At 27.6% G+C, this 18,946-nt stretch overlaps 10 protein-coding genes across 10 annotated transcripts; 3 read left to right on the top strand and 7 right to left on the bottom strand. All coding sequences in view use genetic code 12, as the record gives it.

Moving 5' to 3' along the window:
- Nucleotides 1-413: 413 nt before the first annotated feature.
- PIN3 (Pin3p) lies at nucleotides 414-1,286 on the top strand (the record flags this gene model as incomplete). The annotated part of the gene is made up of 1 exon (XM_051759142.1): nucleotides 414-1,286. One exon carries the CDS (start codon nucleotides 414-416, stop codon nucleotides 1,284-1,286), a length of 873 nt encoding a protein of 290 aa, XP_051613049.1.
- Nucleotides 1,287-1,376: 90 nt separating this feature from the next.
- PHB2 (prohibitin subunit) lies at nucleotides 1,377-2,297 on the bottom strand (the record flags this gene model as incomplete). The annotated part of the gene is made up of 1 exon (XM_051759141.1): nucleotides 1,377-2,297. The coding sequence occupies one exon, from the start codon at nucleotides 2,295-2,297 to the stop codon at nucleotides 1,377-1,379; it is 921 nt and encodes a 306-aa protein (XP_051613048.1).
- A 178-nt stretch (nucleotides 2,298-2,475) lies between these two features.
- Nucleotides 2,476-4,227, bottom strand: KGF55_004256 (uncharacterized protein; the record flags this gene model as incomplete). Its single annotated transcript, XM_051759139.1, has 1 exon — nucleotides 2,476-4,227. The coding sequence occupies one exon, from the start codon at nucleotides 4,225-4,227 to the stop codon at nucleotides 2,476-2,478; it is 1,752 nt and encodes a 583-aa protein (XP_051613047.1).
- A 689-nt stretch (nucleotides 4,228-4,916) lies between these two features.
- KGF55_004255 (DNA helicase) lies at nucleotides 4,917-7,538 on the top strand (the record flags this gene model as incomplete). Its single annotated transcript, XM_051759138.1, has 1 exon — nucleotides 4,917-7,538. The coding sequence occupies one exon, from the start codon at nucleotides 4,917-4,919 to the stop codon at nucleotides 7,536-7,538; it is 2,622 nt and encodes an 873-aa protein (XP_051613046.1).
- Nucleotides 7,539-7,718: 180 nt separating this feature from the next.
- Nucleotides 7,719-8,333, bottom strand: RDI1 (Rdi1p; the record flags this gene model as incomplete). Its single annotated transcript, XM_051759137.1, has 1 exon — nucleotides 7,719-8,333. One exon carries the CDS (start codon nucleotides 8,331-8,333, stop codon nucleotides 7,719-7,721), a length of 615 nt encoding a protein of 204 aa, XP_051613045.1.
- A 390-nt stretch (nucleotides 8,334-8,723) lies between these two features.
- FGR44 (Fgr44p) lies at nucleotides 8,724-10,193 on the bottom strand (the record flags this gene model as incomplete). The annotated part of the gene is made up of 1 exon (XM_051759136.1): nucleotides 8,724-10,193. One exon carries the CDS (start codon nucleotides 10,191-10,193, stop codon nucleotides 8,724-8,726), a length of 1,470 nt encoding a protein of 489 aa, XP_051613044.1.
- A 748-nt stretch (nucleotides 10,194-10,941) lies between these two features.
- KGF55_004252 (ubiquitin-ubiquitin ligase) lies at nucleotides 10,942-14,236 on the top strand (the record flags this gene model as incomplete). The annotated part of the gene is made up of 2 exons (XM_051759135.1): nucleotides 10,942-10,962; nucleotides 11,036-14,236. 2 exons carry the CDS (start codon nucleotides 10,942-10,944, stop codon nucleotides 14,234-14,236), a joined length of 3,222 nt encoding a protein of 1,073 aa, XP_051613043.1.
- Nucleotides 14,237-14,489: 253 nt separating this feature from the next.
- Nucleotides 14,490-15,262, bottom strand: RPL35 (60S ribosomal protein uL29; the record flags this gene model as incomplete). Its single annotated transcript, XM_051759134.1, has 2 exons — nucleotides 14,490-14,849; nucleotides 15,260-15,262. The coding sequence occupies 2 exons, from the start codon at nucleotides 15,260-15,262 to the stop codon at nucleotides 14,490-14,492; spliced, it is 363 nt and encodes a 120-aa protein (XP_051613042.1).
- Nucleotides 15,263-16,052: 790 nt separating this feature from the next.
- Nucleotides 16,053-16,598, bottom strand: ARF2 (Arf family GTPase; the record flags this gene model as incomplete). The annotated part of the gene is made up of 1 exon (XM_051759133.1): nucleotides 16,053-16,598. One exon carries the CDS (start codon nucleotides 16,596-16,598, stop codon nucleotides 16,053-16,055), a length of 546 nt encoding a protein of 181 aa, XP_051613041.1.
- A 1,186-nt stretch (nucleotides 16,599-17,784) lies between these two features.
- KGF55_004249 (ditrans,polycis-polyprenyl diphosphate synthase) lies at nucleotides 17,785-18,924 on the bottom strand (the record flags this gene model as incomplete). The annotated part of the gene is made up of 1 exon (XM_051759132.1): nucleotides 17,785-18,924. The coding sequence occupies one exon, from the start codon at nucleotides 18,922-18,924 to the stop codon at nucleotides 17,785-17,787; it is 1,140 nt and encodes a 379-aa protein (XP_051613040.1).
- Nucleotides 18,925-18,946: the final 22 nt, after the last annotated feature.

Genomic DNA, 18,946 nt, shown 5'->3' with positions numbered 1-18,946 from the left:
TTTGCACTTATCCACCGTTTCATATAAATTCACTCTATCACTCCCTTGAAAACCCCTTCAAAGGTTCGCCATCATATATATAATGACCACTTCTAATAATCAGACAAAAATTAACTTAATAATATTGTTGTCGAGGAATGAATACTGAATGATGGACTCATTGATGTGAAATAAGTCTACTTAGCCTCGATATGAAACAAATTATCATTTTTTTTTACTTAAAGTAAGTATAATCCTTTTTAAAAAACTTACACAAAATTACATATTATGTAACAGTACATAACCGATTTATTTCTAATTATATCCTGAAAATAGTCATAATCATCCTTATCCTTGTTTTATTTTTAAAGTTTCTGAAACTATCACTTTTCTTAATTTAATCTGGTATCAAATTACAAATATCAACCAGCAAAATGTCAGCAGCACTAGTCAATAGATCATTAACTACAATAAGAACGGAATTAGAATTTTTGAAAGATTCTGATGTAATAACGGATGCTTTATACGATCAAATAGTTGATTCATTACCTCAAAAATATTCAAAAGATAGTAAACCAAAAGATGTGGAAGAAAAAGCAGAAATACCAAAAATATCAAAATCTGAATATTCACCATCAACACAACAAAATACCAATCAATCATTCAAAGATCAAACAAATAAAATAGCAGAGGAATTGTCTAAAACTAGTTTAGTAGTAGCCCCACCAGCATATGAACCACAATCATCGAATAAGGAACCGCTTGCTCTTAGCTATTGTGTGGCCATATATGATTACAAGGCACAAGAAGCTGATGATTTGAATTTAAAGAAAGGTGAAAAATTGGCAATAGTAGAACATTTATCTGAAGATTGGTGGAAAGGTTATAAATCGGATGATTCCTCGTTCAAGGCTGGTGTATTTCCTTCAAATTATGTTAAAATAATATCGGAAGATGAATTTAAAAATTCAAGAAAAGCTTTACAACCTCCACAAATTTCTTTACATAACTCCTATAATTCAAATTATGGTCCTTCAACACCATACGGACAATTACAACCACAACCATCATATGGTGGATATGCTCAATATCCACCTCCTACTTCGAACTATTATCCTCCATCTCAACCACAACAACAACAACAACAAGTACAGATAATACCGGGTGATCAAAATCAACAGGTACAACAAGCACAACCATCTAAAGGTAATGAAAGAATGAAAAAATATGGGGAAAGATTTGGAGATGGTTTAGCAGTTGGTGCTGGTATGGGTGTAGCTCTGAGTATTATAAACGGGATTTTTTAATAAGGTTTGGGTTGATATTTTACATTAATTAATGTTATATATATATTTAAATTGAGTTAAATGCTATGTACAACGACAAAATTCCCCTCTTTACTTTCTGTTATTTCTACCATCAGCAACGGTATTCAATAATAAAGTATCATTGTCTAATATTATTCTATTTGGTGATGAAGATAAGATATTTGCAATTTCTCTAGCTGTATCTAATCTTTTCAATTCAACATAATCTTTTGATTTTTTTATAGCTTCACCAATCAATTCAGCAGATTTAGCTTCACCTTGTGCTTTAACAACCAATTGTTGTTTTTCTTGAATTGCTTTATCAACAATAAATGCAGCTCTTTGAGCATCTTGTTGTGCAATTTGTTTTGCTTCAACTGCTTGACTAAATTCTGGTGAAAAAGTCATATAAGTTAATGAAACATCATCTAATGCAATATTGAATTTTGAAGCTCTACGTAAAAGATTTTCTTTTACTAATCTTGAAACTTTTTCTCTTTGAGTAATTAATTGTGAAGCATTGAATTGAGCAACAACTGATTTTAATACTTCATTTACAATTGATGGCAATACTTTTTCTTCATAGTTTGTACCTAATGTTTGAAATATTGTTGGTAACTCCCATATATCTGGTTTATATAAAACTCTACACGTTATATTAACCATTTGTAAATCTTTAGTACCTGTTAATGATGCGATTTCTTTTGGTTTAGCTCTGACATCAAATATTATAGGTCTTTGAAACCAAGGTATAACAAAATGAGTACCTTCTGGATATATTTTATTTTGAACACCATTGATTCTTGAATATAGAATGGCCCTTTGTCCACCATCAACATTAAATAATGCATTTTGAGCAAACATGGCAACCCCTCCTAAAAGTAAAACTCCTCCAATTCCACCAAAGATGGCTAAGGGACTTCTTGGTCCACCAGCACCACCTGATTGACGTGCTTGTTGAGCTCTACGTCTCAACTCATTGGATAAGTTCTTCCAATTCTGATCGTTCATGTTGTTGAAAGTTTAAGTGATTGATATCTAATTTTGATGTGCTTAAGTATGAACATCAATAAATCCTAATTGAATGCGCAAAATAAAATTCTATGCAGGTTTTTAAGACCTAGATTTTCAAAAGTAATTTAATCCTTAATTAAGGTCTATAAAATCTATAAAATGCATGTTAATTACTTTATGATGGCACTCCTTCATAATCGTTTTTAGAATAGTACTCAGTCAATTTCTTCTTCCAATACCGCTTTCTATTCGCTTGTATATGATTAGTTCTAAATATCTTCTCCATTAAAATTAAAATCAATACAATAATACAAATGACAGAAGCTGGAGCTATCATTCTAGCAAATTTTTGACTTGTAACAGTTCTTTGATAAGGACATTGAGCATAAGGACCTCCTGAAACAAAACACGTTGAAATGGTAATATCATTTAGATCGATCCAAATCGGGAATGTACTATTTTGTTGTCCTATTGAAGTTAATAGTGAAAGCATTTCAATGTTCAGTCTAGGTAAGCTGAAATTATACCCATCAGGGCAGTCCTCTGCTCTGATGTCAAAATATGTTTTTTTAACTCCTGATGGAATGAGCCAATCATTTGGTGATGATTTATTTTGACATGCTATTTCGTACCTTTCGTAACAATCTCCTACATGCCAACCATCATTCCTCAACATCACACATTTATATGCAACATTTTCTCTTTGACCATCATTATCGGTATTATTGGTCGTGGAATTGTCGACGGTCATTGGTTCACCTGGACCCCAAGACCAGAAAAAATATGGAGCATAAGATTGATAAACTTCTTCAACATCCAGCGAATTCGAATTTGAAGAATTAGTGAAAGTTTGATTTTGAACATTATATGAAGTGGCATTAAAGACTGGTGATAATCCACATCGTACGTATTTCCTAATTTTTTTTAACGAAAAACGATCGGAATCACTATCGAGTATGTATCTAAAATTCGTTGTAAGTGACAAATTATTGAATAGATCAAGTCCATTAGTTGGTTTCAATACTTGATCACAATAATTATCGGCATTTTTAGGAGTCAATACTGTTGTTGGCAAAGTATCGTTAAAAAAAATCAATTGCTTGTCAAGATCATTAACGGTGTAAGCTCTTCGTGATTCCACAACATCATTTGAAATGACATTCACCAAAAGTCTTCTATACTGATTGAGTAAAACTGTTCTCAATGTCGGCATAACTATACTTGATCTATTATAAAATGATACTTCATTCAAATTTTCAGAATTTACTTGGGATCTATAATCGTTCAAAACCAGTGGATCAAAAATATATTGAGAAAGTTTCGAAAATGTTTCAGTTAATGTCGAATTACCAACGGAAGTTGATTGTGCATTTGGCTTATATGCATCTTCTAACAGAATTGTTTGATTTGATTTTTCATAATGAATGGATTTTAAATTGAGTAAAACATGTATAAAATTAGCTTGATAATCGGTATTCGTTGACATAATATACGAACTAATCATCGACATTACATTATCAGTTGCAAGATTTAAATCACATTTATAAGTTTGATTATTCCATGATAAGGATGGCGTGGTATCGGAAGATGATGAAGCATTTTGAGGAAATGGAGCAGGACAAAGTTGCCAGATTGAAGTAAATTCATTCCAATATAAATCAATCATAATAACTTGAGAACCTTTGTTTAAAGCAGTGACTAAGTCTGATAAACTGTCAGTAGTATATCCTTTTTCTTGAAAAATCGAGCTTAGTGATAAGCCAGTAACTGACAATTGATCTATAGGAATGGGTTTTGAAACATCTCGTTGAGTTCTTAAAGCAACTTCTAATGTTTCATTGGTAGGTGTTTGACCAAAAGGATAGTCTGACAATGTTAAATCAATTAGGAAAAATAAAAGACATAAAATCTTTATCACAAGTTGCATGTTATATATTCATGTTAAGTTTTATGCATATGTTTGAGTTACTAGTTGGTTGAATATGATAGATAAATTCGACTAAGAAATCACAAACAGTAAAAAGTATATTCGTATTAATCTATTAATTTTTAGCAGATTTTGGTAGCACATAGTATTGTTGCAACCATAAAGTCACTAACCTCTAGCAAAGAGCCTAAATCGTGCTTAGTCTACTTAATTATTTACCGATCTCATTGACCTTAATTCGAAGGGCTAAAGCTCAAATAAGAGATCTTTTTAAATTTTCAACTTGAATTTTTTTCAAGTTATGCAAACATCTTTTTGTCAAATATGTTGCAAATTTAGTCAAATTTTGATTTAACAAACAATTACAATAATGTTTAAATAAGATAGGGATATTGAGGCATTTAGTACTTTATAATATCCGATAACATTTTTGCAAAGTATCGATGTTATGAATCACCTATCGACATCCGCCAAAGTTAAAATTCCCTTAAAACCAATATGAAACACAAAAAACCAAACACAAAACCTATGAGGTACAAAATCAAATGTAAATAAAAACCTAAACTGTGTTACTTATCAACTAATAAAAATGAAACACATCATTTACAATTTATTCAACCCTTATCATTTTCAATAAGAAGAACTTACAAATATAATTTTTTGAATGCCACTTTCAAGCTTCAACCAAAATGTCCTTTTCAAGTCATAACAAGATGAATTTCTTGAAGAATTTGAATACACAACAATTAAAAGCAGTTACAGCTCCAGCTAATGGAATTTTACAAATAATAGCAGGTCCAGGAACTGGTAAAACTAAAGTTTTAACATCAAGAGTAGCATTTTTATTAATTTCAGAAAAAATTAAACCTGAACATATTATAGTTACAACATTTACAAAAAAAGCAGCAAATGAAATGATTGAAAGATTAGAAAAAATTTTAGAAAATACAAATATTGATATAACAAGATTATTAATTGGAACTTTTCATAGTATATGTTTTAAAATTATTAAAAAATATGGTTTTAAAATGGGATTATCTGATTTTACTATTGCTGATGAAAGAGATAAAGATCATTATATAAAAGAAGTATTAACTAAAGAATTAACTAAAGCAGTATTAAATTATATTAATAATACTCCAAAGGAACTTGATTTGATACGTTCAAAATCTTCAAATGAAAAATATCATGATATAGATTTAAATAAATTGAAAAGACAAATTTCAAGATTAAAATCAAGTGGTTATTTACCAGATGAATATAAAATTTTACCAAATTCAAATAGAATATTATATTTTATTTATGAAGCATATCAAAGAAAATTACAAGAAGTTGAAAAAAAATTAGATTTTGATGATTGTTTACTATATTGTCATAAGTTGATAACTAAATATCCATTATTACATTTCATTAAACATGTTTTAGTTGATGAATTTCAAGATACAAATAAAATTCAATTACATTTAATGTATGCATTTGCAAAAGGTCATATAGCTGATACAAAATTTCAAAATAATGTTACAATTGTTGGGGATCCTGATCAAAGTATTTATGGATTTAGAGATGCTCAAACTATAAATTTTAAATCAATGAAAGAATATTATGCAAACAAAGATTTAAAGTGTGAAATAATAACTTTAAATGACAATTATAGATCAACTAATGATATTTTAGATTTCTCAGAATTAGTTATGAAACAAGAACCCGACAGAGTTACAAAACAATTGACGTCTCAATTTACTACATCTATTAAACCAGTTTTCAAAAGTGCAAACTCACCAGAAAATGAAGCTAAAAAAATAGTTTATGAAATAAAATATCTATTATCATTACCATCACAACCAATAAAACCAAATGATATTGCAATACTTGTAAGATCTGGTTTCCAAAGTAGTGTAATTGAAAAAGAATTAGTTTCTCAAAAACTTCCATATCATATGATTAGAGGTCGAGCATTTTGGGATAGGAAAGAAGTTGTAGCAATTATGGATTATTTAAAAGCTTGTGGTGATCCAAATGATAGAATATCAATAATGAGAACTTTAAATTATCCAAAAAGAGGTATTGGTGCTAAAACTTTAGAAAAAATTGAAGATGCAATAATTAAACTGAAAAAGGATTTGAAAATGACACCAAGAGAAACTTTAAGAGCATTAGCTGATAATAAACATAAAGTTGAAAAATTAGCACCAAAAGTTAGATCAAGTCTTTCAAGTTATTTAAATGTAATTGAAGGAGGAGAAAAATTGTTACCTGAAAATAATACCGATAGTAGAAAACCCAGTGAAATAATTAATCAAGAATTATTTGATTTTGTTTATTCTCAGTCGGGACTTGAAAAAGAATACAAGAGTGATGAAGAACAAAACAGAATTATGATTGAAAATATCGAAGAAATTAGACGTCAATTCAATGAGTTTAAAACTGGGGATGATAGATGGTATGACGCATCTTCAGATGAAGAAGAAGAAGAAGAAGAAGAAGTTGAAGAGTTGGAAAATAGAAATACAATCATTCAATTTATTGAATCAATTGGTCTTTATGAATCATCCGATGGTGGAGCAAATGAATATGATGAAAATAATGAATCAAAAACTCCAAAAATTTCATTGAGTACAATTCATGGATCAAAAGGTTTAGAATGGCCAGTTGTTTTTGTACCTGGATTAACCGAAGGAATATTACCTGCAAAATATGCACTGGGAGAAACTGCTGTAGATGAAGAAAGAAGATGTTTTTACGTTGCTGTAACTAGAGCTAAAGTATTATTATATGTTACAAATTATATTGAGACTTCCTTCAATATGTGGAGACAAAATTACGATCAAGCTTCACGATTTATTAAGGAATTGTCAAGTCAAAATTATTTTGAAGAACGACAAGCTTGCTTTGAAAATTCCAAAAATTTAGAAATTCTTTATAAATTATTAGGTAATGATGATCCTCAATTAGAAGGATTTGATTGTGTAAACTTTTTCAAAGGTTATAAGAAAAACTGGACATCTTTCGGAAGGGGTGCTCCATTTCTGACTGATTATGGTGGATCTTCATCGAGTGATCTTGGTGGTTTCAGTTCAGCTTCATCTAATTTATCTTCCACTAGCAAGAACAAAAAAAGAAAATTTTCTGCTTCAACAACTGTCCAGCTTTCAGATCGGCATTCCGATCCAATCATTGTAACGAGCAATAATACCAACCAGCACGTTATTAGACCTAATTCAAGTTCAAGTTCGGGTTCAAATGATAATAAAGCTCCTGCTTATACACCTGTTAGAAAGGGATCATCCAAAAAATTGGGTATGAAACGTTAGCGAACTGAACATGAAAAAATCATGGTTTGAGAGAATTAGCTAAACTGGAGATGAGAGTATAATGTGTTTACGATTAATAACGAAAAAGTAATGAAAATTTCTATAATTCCATAATTCATGTAGCATACATTTTAGTAATTCTACTCGATAGCTATACTCTACTCTATAGTTGTTTTAATTTTATTTAACAATTGCAAAACTCCAAGGTAAAGATAAATGAACATTTTGATCATCATCAATAAATTTAGATATAGCAGAATAATTACCTCTTGCAATTATACCAGAAGGAGCTTCAACTTCAGTAAATTTTTTAACATATATTGGATTTTCATTAGTATTTGGAGCATAACTTCCTAAAGGTTCTTCAACTTTATCAACTCTTATACCACCTCTTTTTACAGAATGTAAATATTTTAATCCTGTTATAATTTCATGTTGAATTTTAAATTTTATAACTAATTGATATATTGATTTTTCTTTAATTTCAAATTTAATTTCTTTATTTGCTATTGTGTTTCCTTGAGAATCTTCTAAATTTATAGTTATTGGTTTTAAATTTGGTTGTTCTGGAAATTCTAATGATAATTCTGTTACAACTACTTTTCTATTATCTCCCGCTTTAACAGGTAATTGAGTACCAGTGCTTGATAATCCTAATGATGCTTTCCATTTTGCTAAACTTTCATCTTCTGCATCTAATTTATTATATTCATCAATTGTCTTTTTTTCACCAACGTGATATCCTTCTACTTGTTCTGGAACTAAATCGTCGTCAATATTGTTTGTTGATGACATATTGTTTGAATCGAATGATGATATAAGTTTAGTTTGTTTTAGCAATTGGGTGTTGACTTAGCCTTTAACGGAAAAGTTTGATAAAGTTGGAATAAATCAATAAAAATAATTACACGTCAAATTTATTAAATTTAATAGACGAGTGTATTCTTTTATTATTATAATATTTATTTTTTTTCCGCTGTACTTTTAATTGAAAAATAAAAATTAATTTTGATCTGAAACACCGCGTAAAAATTTGGTACAGGTGTATAGGTGCACAAGCCGATTTATAATCAGAGCTAGAGATTAGCTAAAATTTGAAACTACAACAAAACCTAACTGACCGAAGTATATTCAGACTTGATTCACAAATATTCAACACAACTATAAACGAGTAAGAACTAATGGTCACTGCTTTGTACTACCTTTATTAAACCCATTACGATTTCCATTTGAATCTAAGTTAGAATTATAAATCTTTTTTGATTTTTGTTGATTTTTATAATTATTTGATCCATTTGTTTTATATTTATCATTTGACCCATCATCACCTGGTAAAATTATATATGGATTATTTAAAATTCTTCTTTCTGTTTCTTTATCATAAGGTGGTGGAGGTTGATGATGGGGCATAGTTGGGAAAGTAGTATAAGCAGCATAAGTTTGTGGAATCATTGCTTGTGGTTGATTGGGGAAATAAGGGTTATATAGTATTGGTCCTTGTGGAATTGTTGGAGATAAACCTTGGGGTGAATACATTTGTGGATATGAGAATTGTATTGGCATTTGATATTGATGCTGATGTTGTTGATGATGATTGTTTGTATGACGATTATTGTAACTGTTTTGATGATTAGAATTGTAATATTGATTATAGTTACCATTCTTATATCGCTGGTTATTTACATTGTTATATTTGTTTTTAAAGTTATTTTGTTTCGTAAAGTTTGGTACCGACTGTTTGTACTCTATCTGATGAGAATTGTCTTGTTCAATCTCTTCTTCATTTTGATCTTCTTGTTCTTCTTGTTCAACTTGTTCATCTTCTCCGTCTTCTCCTTCTTGATCTTCATCTTCTTTCAAAAATATCTCTTCCCTCAATTTTTTATACAATGCTTCTTTTGATGCTCTTTGACTTTCAATGGTAGATTTCGTTGTTGAGTCAGTTGTTGAAGAAACATCCGAATCCTCGGATATAGTTGCAGTAGCTTCATTATTGGCATTTTCATCAATTTTCAAATCTGATAATTTGTTTTCTATCTTACTAGTGTCTTGATTGTCTTTTCCAGATTGTGATGATGGTTTATTTATTATTTTTTTGACGATAAGCTTTGGTTTTGTGGTTTCATTTGGATTGACACCATTATTTAAATTATTCAATTCTTCACTATTGTTTTGAGGGTTATTATCAATCTTCAGATTCTCTATTATGCCACCATTTGTAGTTTCATTAACATGATGATTATTATTATGATTATGATCATGATTATGACTATGACTATGACTATGTGATACGTTTGGTGAATGTTCTGCTTGATATTCATGAGCAACATCACTTATTCTTTTAAATTCACTTTCATTATCTTCAATCACCAAAACAAAAGATTTATAATCAAAATTCTCAGAAGGTGTTACTACAATTTCATTTTGTTGATTATTCCAATGCTGTAGTTGATAATATTGACATAATTGATGACTTAATAATCTATAATAAGAATTTTTTAAATATTGAGCTTGTATAACATATTCTGGTTGTTTTATATTTCCTAATATTGAATTTTTTATAAATTGGATTAAATCTTTTTCAAGATATAAAATAAATGGTCTATCTTGATATTTTGTTAAAGCTGTTATAATTGATTTGGGAATTTCAGTCATTTTGGTTTCGATTTATTGATGCTACGACTTGAAACTGAATGGAGCCCAATGTTATAGAACTTTATGCCCTTCAAGCTGATTATAAATTTGAAATTTAATGGTATGTTAAAATTTGAATCAACTACTGTTTAGTTTCAATCTTAATTGATCATATAAATTGTATGGTATCAAAGTTTCAACTTCATATAGATATCTATATGGTATCTTAATCTTAATCGATTTGACTTTATAAAAAAATTTCACACAGATATTAACACACACACACTTGATTTTACTTTCTATTTAAAACTTGGTTAGAATAAATTTGAATTTTTATTTTTTATTTTTTTTTACTTTTTCTCTCTAAAGAAATCTCTATGTTTTTTTTTTTCTTTCTTTTAATAAAATCAAAAATTCTTTCTATTATAATTCAAAGTTTTTGGTTTATAATAAGAAAAAACCTAGATCAATAATCCAACAGTAGAGCCAATGGCTTGACTTATCTTAAATACAATTTAAAAAAGTAGTTGGAAGGAAGAAAGAATATCGATTTTGTGGTGAATTCTTTTAATATTCATTTTTACAATTTTCGGAAAATTCTAAATTTTGAATGTCGGGGTTTTGCATATTATGACACATGCGACATAGATTGCGACAATGATTTTTCTCTTACGTAATTAACTCTGATTTAAAACAAATCTATGATCTTTTTTACAACCATTTAAAACAAACTTATCGATACCCTTACTTATACTATTGCAAATCGTATATGAAGTATTCATTATGTCTGGTACGGATGATGTATGTTTTTGATCTACATAGTTTTTCGTGGAAATTTTGATACTAACATGAACATTTAACAGATTAGGGCAAAAAGATTAGCTAAATTAGCTGCATTACAATCAAATAATAATAGTAGTAGTAATATCAATGAGACATCAAGTGGGTCTAACGACCAAAAATCAGCATCATCAGATACAACGTCGGAGCCTGTAAATATAACAAATCAAAACGAAGGTGTGGTAAATACACCTCAAACTCGAACTCAACCACAACCCCAACAATCCTCTAAACCAGTTGCCACAAAAATTGAAAACACCCCAAACCCATCATCTACACCAACAATATCAAAAGAGGAACACATATCACAATGGATGATCACACAATTAAAACATTTATTCAATGTAACTTTGGATATCACCGATAAATCAAATAAATCACTTTATTTACCAAGTTTATGTCATGATTTAAAAAATTCAGAAAATAATTTACTTGATGGAAACTTATTAGATTCAATATTTATGGAAATTTTAACTGAAGTTGGGACAAAAAGTAAGAGACCAATTGATTATTTATATTCCATATATAGATTAGCTTTTAAAGAAAAAAGATCAATACCTGTTAAAACTCCTTATTATCAAGAAAAAATTGAAATTTTAAATCAAATTATAAAATTATCTGTACGATATGGTAATATGGGATTACTAATACCAGATATGTTTTTATCAAATGATTTAAAATTAGCATTAGATTCATTTATAAATCAATTTGGTGATATGTCACCATATTTAATTGATATAATACAAGTTAGTTATGAAGAAGAAACATTATTAGATTTATTAAATTTAATTTTTCCATATATAAGTTCAATTTTAGTTAAATGGGATTTTAAAGATCAAAGATATTTAAATTATTTATCAATAATTCAAACTTTAGTTTCAATAAAACCTGTTGCTTCAATTTTTTCACAAATTGAAGGTTTTAATCCACTTGATAAATCTCAAGGTTTAAATTTTGAATATAGATCATTACTTGGACCAATTTTAAGATTATCTCCATTAACTGACAGTTTAAAATCTTATTTCGATGATGATATAACTAAATTATCTTATCCACAATTAAATAATGCATACCAATCTATTCAAAATGAATATAAAGTTGTAATTGATCAATTGTTTATAATAGTAGATAAATTGATAAGAGGTTCAGCTAAAACTAGACAAGATTTATTGACTTGGTTAGCTGAATTAATAAATTTAAGTCATTTAAGAAGAGGTAGTCATGTACAATTTAATACTGTACCTGGAGATGGAATTATGTTTAATATAACAATAATATTAACAAAATTAAGTATGCCATTCTTAGATTATCCGGTTTATGCTAAAATTGATAAAATAGATGTTGATTATTTTACTAAAAGCACTTTATTAGATATAAAAGAAGAATCAAGAGTTAATTCAACTATTCAAGAAGCTAATGAATATAGTGAAAATAGAAAAAAAGAAATTGGAAATATTGAACCTTCAAATTTTGTATCAGATTGTTTTAATTTAACTTTAGCATATTTACATTATGGTATTGGTGGTATATTTATTAAATTTGATAGATTAAAACGTCAAATTGATCAATTTGAACAAAGAATTAAATTAATTGAAGCAGGTAGATCAATTCCTGGTATGGAAACAGCTAATTTAGAAATGATGAGAAGACAATTACCAGCATTAAGAAGTCATCTTGAAAAATCAAAATCTCAATTACATTGTATTAGTGCAGTTTTTAGTTATAGAGATTTACAATTAGAAATATTTGATTTTATAATTGGAGCAACTGTTTTTATAACAAGATTAATTGATCCAAAACATTCATATCCAAAAGATACATTATCTATACCAATTTTCAAAATTACTAAAGTTTCAGAATTAGATGATCATGATTTTTTAAAAAGTAAAACTCCCGTTCCTTGGAAATATTATCCAGAATTTTTATTAGAAGGTATGATAAATTATTGTAAATTTTCAGCAAATTTTAGAGGTTGTCCATTGGTTTCAAATGAAGATAAATTAACATTATTTGTTGAATTTACAACTATATTATTAAGATGTCCTGAATTAATAGGTAATCCTCATATGAAATCTAATCTTGTTGAAATCTTATATATTGGATCAGTTTCAAGACAAGATGGATCACTGGGTTTTATGATTTCAATATTTGATAAAAATAAATTAGTTATGAAAAATTTATTATATTCATTATTAGATTTTTATGTTATGGTTGAAAGAACAGGTGCATCATCACAATTTTATGATAAATTTAATAGTCGTTATTATGTTTCAGTAATTTTAGAAGAATTATGGAACATACCTGAATATAGATTACAATTAAAAGATTATTCTGAAAATAATGTTGAATTTTTTATAAGATTTATTGCAAGAATGTTAAATGATACAACTTATTTATTAGATGAAACTTTTAATTTATTAAATTCAATTCATAATTATCAAGTTGAACAAAATCGTAGAAGACAAGGTCAAGAACCAAATGAAGAATTAGGTAATGATGAATCATTAAATGATAATTTAGAAGGTGAAGAAAGAAGAGTTAAATCTTTAATTGGATTATCAAATGAAACAATGGAATTATTCAAATTATTTACGAAAGAAGTACCAAAGGGATTTGTATTACCAGAAATTGTTGATAGATTAGCAGGGATGTTAGATTATAATTTATCAATAATGGTTGGACCAAAAGCATCAAATTTAAAAGTTGCAGAACCTGAAAAATATAAATTTGAACCAAAAAAGATTCTTAGTGATATATGTGAAATATTTGTTAATTTATCATTACAAAAAGAATTTGTTATAGCAGTATCAAGAGATGGTAGATCTTTTAATATAGAAATCTTTAAAAAGGCAGAATCTATATTAACAAATAAAACATTTGTTGATAATAAAATTATAAATGGTTTATCAATTTTTGCAAAAAAAGCTGAAGAAAATAGATTAAATGAAGCAAATGAAGAATTAGAATTAGGTGAAGTACCAGATGAATTTTTAGATCCTTTAATGTTTACTTTAATGGAAGATCCAGTTATTTTACCATCTTCAAAAATAAGTATTGATAGATCAACTATAAAAGCTCATTTATTAAGTGATTCAACTGATCCATTCAATAGAGTTCCATTAAAATTAGAAGATGTTATTGATGATGTAGAGTTGAAAGCTAGGATTACTGTTTTTAAACTGCAAAGTAAAACAGGTAATGAAGACGTTGAAATGACTGAATGAAGTATATAGCATATATAGCATATAATTAATACTCATGATATATTTTTTAAATTCCCCAAATGTGCTGTATTAAGAAATTATACAATATACAAAAGTCTACCGAACATCTTGTAAATTTAAAGTTGTCTCGTAAGTTGATGAAATTTTTCATTAATTCATACCAAAAATATTACTAAATAATTGATTTCCAATTTTTTTAAACATTTTTTATTATTTTATTAATTTACATATTCTATTAATTCACCTAAATTATTTAAGCTTTAATAGCATATTTTCTTTTTGGATTTGAAATTCTTGCTTTTCTTGCTTTTTCAGTTTCTTGAGAAGCTTCAAATTTAGTTAATTTTCTTCTAATTGCTCTTGTTTTTTTAGCTCTTAAATCTTTTGGTTGATATTTTTTACCTTGATAAAATTGTTTAACATTATCTCTTTGATTTAAATTAATTATTGTTAAAACTCTTGCAATATTTTTTCTAACAATATGAATTTTTGGTAAACTTGGTCTTTGTAATTTTTGAACTTTTAAATTAGCTAATTCCTTTTTTAAATCAATTAATTGTGATTCTAATTGTTCTTTTGATTTGGTTCTTAATTCGTAAGTTTTGACGGCGACCTAAATGAGAAATTACTGTTAGTACAATGTTCGTTTTGTATTCGGGGTTTCACACTTTGAAATTGTTTCACGAAACTGACGGAGGTGATAAATTAAATCCTTCCTTGCGAATCATGTAATTTAAATTAAATCGAGGTGATGAGGGAATGGTTTTTATCGTAAATAATCACTCGTTCACTTAAGCTCCAAAAGTTATTGACGAAAGAAACAGTTTTTATAATATCGAGCGTTCTTGATATGACTTGATTGTTGAGTTACAGTTGTCGTTCTGATGATCGTGATTACATGACTATCTCTAATCTATTATTGTTTCCTCGTGATCTTTGCTCTATAAAAACTTGCTGGCTAGACAAATTTATGATACAATCCTCTCCAAATAAGTGTGTTTTCATTCGTGGTGATGAACATACCATTGTGTATGTGATGTGTTATTGGTTTGATGAACTATATTTCGTTAAGTAAGATACCTTTTGTCTTTACATTTTATTATTGAAAATTTTAATTTTGTTTGTGTGATTTTGTTACTACTATTGAAAAATTAACTATGAGTGCGGATTTAACGTATTAAACTCTTCGTGTTTATAGCCCTAACATTTATGGAGCACGTGAGGTATATACTGAATCCAGTTGATAGAGTTTATAGAATGGGAGATAAATTTGTTTATGGGAGAATCAGAGGAAGAATACCTCAGTTTGTGCGATAAGTCTCACTGTTAACGAGCTTACATCGTTAAAAATGGTTGCTGGAGAAATTTTGTCTAACCGTTTTAAAAGTCCACGTATGATCTACGCCAATATAAAGCTTCAAGTAATGAATTGTAATCAAGTAAGTTTTTCTTATTTAAAATTGATCTCTGCTCTCGCTCAAGGACGAATCAATCGTGATCTTTGAATTAGTGGGGTCGAGCAATGGAGAATATTTGGAACAAAAAGCTCAAATTTAAGCGAGGCTTGATAGCAACTATTGTTAGCACTGGTTTTGTAATATTTACGAGAGATACTCATAGATCAAAAGATAAGAATCGAAAAAAATAAATAATAGATCAAACTTAAGTAGGACTAACTACTTTTTAAAGAGAACATATATCATTATTGATATCTAAGATTTTTAAATTAATTGAATTTCGGTTTTATTAATATATTTTTTTTGTACAAATGATTTGAATTATTATGTTGTAATTATTGCAATATATTATTTATTTCTTATGATGAATTTTTTAAATTTGTTGATAACCATTCTAAACCTTCATATAAACCATCACCAGTAGTTGCACAAGTAGCTTGAATATACCAAGGTCTTTGTCTAATTGAATGTAAACCTAATTTCTCAGTTATTTCAGCAGCATTCATAGCATTTGGTAAATCTTGTTTATTAGCAAATACTAATAATAATGCATCTCTTAATTCATCTTCATTTAACATTTGTTGTAATTCTTCTCTTGCTTCAGCAATACGATCTCTATCATTTGAATCTACAACGAAAATAATACCTTGAGTATTTTGGAAATAATAACGCCATAATGGTCTAATTTTATCTTGTCCACCAACATCCCATACAGTAAATGAAATATTTTTATATTCAACTGTTTCAACATTAAAACCAATTGTTGGAATAGTAGTAACAATTTCCCCTAATTTTAATTTATATAATATAGTTGTTTTACCAGCAGCATCTAATCCAACCATTAATATTCTCATTTCTTTATTACCAAAAAGATTGGCAAATAATTTTGAAAATGATAAACCCATATTTCTATTTAGTTATTTGATTCTATTATTTGATTAGGTGTAAAGTGTAAGATGATTGATTAAATTGATTGATTGATTGATTGATATGTAGTGAGTATATATATGTATCTTATCTGGTGTTGATTATTAAAAAAATTGTCTAATATTAGAAATTTTCTTAATTAATTTTGTTTGTTGAAAATTTGGAATTATAAAAAATGCAAATTGTTTTCTATGACGCGACTTAATTTGAATGATCTATTGATTGTATAAAGTAAACGTATCAACAAAAATTCAAATGTTTTGTAATGATAATAGTTGATATTGATATAGTCAATTGAGATTTAATGAAATTCAAGTGATTAAGTGCAATATTATGTATTGAAATTTTTAAATTATCTGATTATTATTAAAAAATTGTAATCGTATATCTTTTAGTGATCTCTTTATATTCTTCTAATATATGATCTTCAAAATTCGATTTTACCAATTGAGTTTTTTAAATGTGATTGAAACTCAGTGTTCTTCGATTGATTAATCAATAAAGCTCTTAATTATACAATTTAATTGATCAATGAACTTATGATCTTGTGATTTTTAAATAGGAGAAAATAACAACAAATCAGTTTTTTTTTGTTCTCTCTAAATTTTAATTTAATTCGTTGACTCGTTTGGTAGCGATGCTATCACGAACGGAATATGAATACGACTCTTATCAAATACATCTACACTATGTCGTTTCAACCTGAAGGTTGATGTAAATATTAACAATCGTAAACCGGGCTTCAATCTATAAATTCTCATAAACCTGACTCCAGTTATGTTTATGGTTGAAAGATAGGTGCGCCGAAGTCTAGTTCTTCAAATTTGGACACCTCACTCTAACACTGTGGTAGAAGTTGAGAGATAAATATTGGTAATCAATTTTACCCTACAACAGGTTGATTTGTTTGTTATAAAATTTATTAAATAGCCCAATTAAAGTATAGTTCATTGTTAGATATTATTATGAAAAAGGTATCTCTAGTAATATTATCTTTTTAATGCAATTTGAATTGAAATATGATATAAGTGAATGCAAATTTTGTATAAATAGGTACTTTTCTTGAACCAAAGTTAAAATGAATTAGTGCTTATTTCATCATCATGGTAAATTTTCCCCGTACTTGTGAGATCTCGATTACTTAGATTATTATTCTTCCTCTCTTTACTTACCGACATTTACTTTACAATTTGAAAATTTCTTTAAAGCACGAATGAAAACAGCATAATTTACATCTTTATTTTCTGGTTCCCAATAAATTTCAGATAATCTTATATGCCATGGAGGATAATCTTCTAAATTTAAACTTGGTCCAAAACTTATCAATAAATCTGGTTCGGGTCCAACTAATTCAATTAATTCTTCATCAATTAATTCAATTGTTATATCATTTACTGATAATTCTTTATTTTGAGCTAATTCACTCATTGTTTTAGTTAATTCAACTAATGTTGGTTTCCCATCAATTCTACTTAATAAATCAATTTCCAAATCAACACTTGTACGACCATTCACATTATTATTATTATTATTATCAATAGCAGTTCCATTAACAGCATCTGAAGTAGCAGCATTCGAAATTGATAATGATTCATCACTATATAGAATTAAATTTTTATGAGGAATTCTTATTGAAAAAGTTGGAATTGATTCAGAACCAAAATAAGTTTTTAAATTTTTTATAATAAATTTATTTAAATCAAATAATGAATCACTATTCTGATTTAATGTACCAGTATATTCATAAATAATTAATTTTGAAATTCCTGAACTTATACACCAAGCACTTAATTCACTTATTTGATTAATTAATCCATCTTTACCACCATTTTCATCATCTGCATCTTTTAAATCCAATATACATGATATAGATTTTGGAATTTTATCTAATTTATTAACATCTTCTCTTATAACTTGTGGTGATTTATTATGATAATAAATTAATGTTAAATATTTTAAACAAATTTTCCTATAAATGAATAAAAAATTTTTATAAATTGCAATTAATAAAAATAAAATCATTAGTATAAAATGAATAATATAATAATAAACCATTTTGGCAACTGATGTTGTTGTTCTTGATGATAATGAAAGAATTGATGGTATAAGATTATATGTAAATAATCTATGAGTTAATTGAATAATAATTGTAAAAATATTAATAGTTCTATTTGTATGAGGTGGTGATAATTGTTTAATATTTTCATTTTGTTTTCTTTCTTTTACTTCTAATGTAATATCTTTTAGTTTAACTTCTCCTTTATTGTTGGTCCGAACATCTTCAATGATTTTCGGTGAATGCATTGTTGTTGAATAGTGAATGTGA

The sequence above is a fragment of the Candida pseudojiufengensis genome (genome assembly GCF_024610245.1).
Source record: "Candida pseudojiufengensis strain CBS 10847 chromosome Unknown scaffold15, whole genome shotgun sequence".
NCBI lineage: Eukaryota > Fungi > Ascomycota > Pichiomycetes > Serinales > Debaryomycetaceae > Lodderomyces > Lodderomyces pseudojiufengensis.
This window is presented reverse-complemented; position numbering and strand designations above follow the sequence as displayed.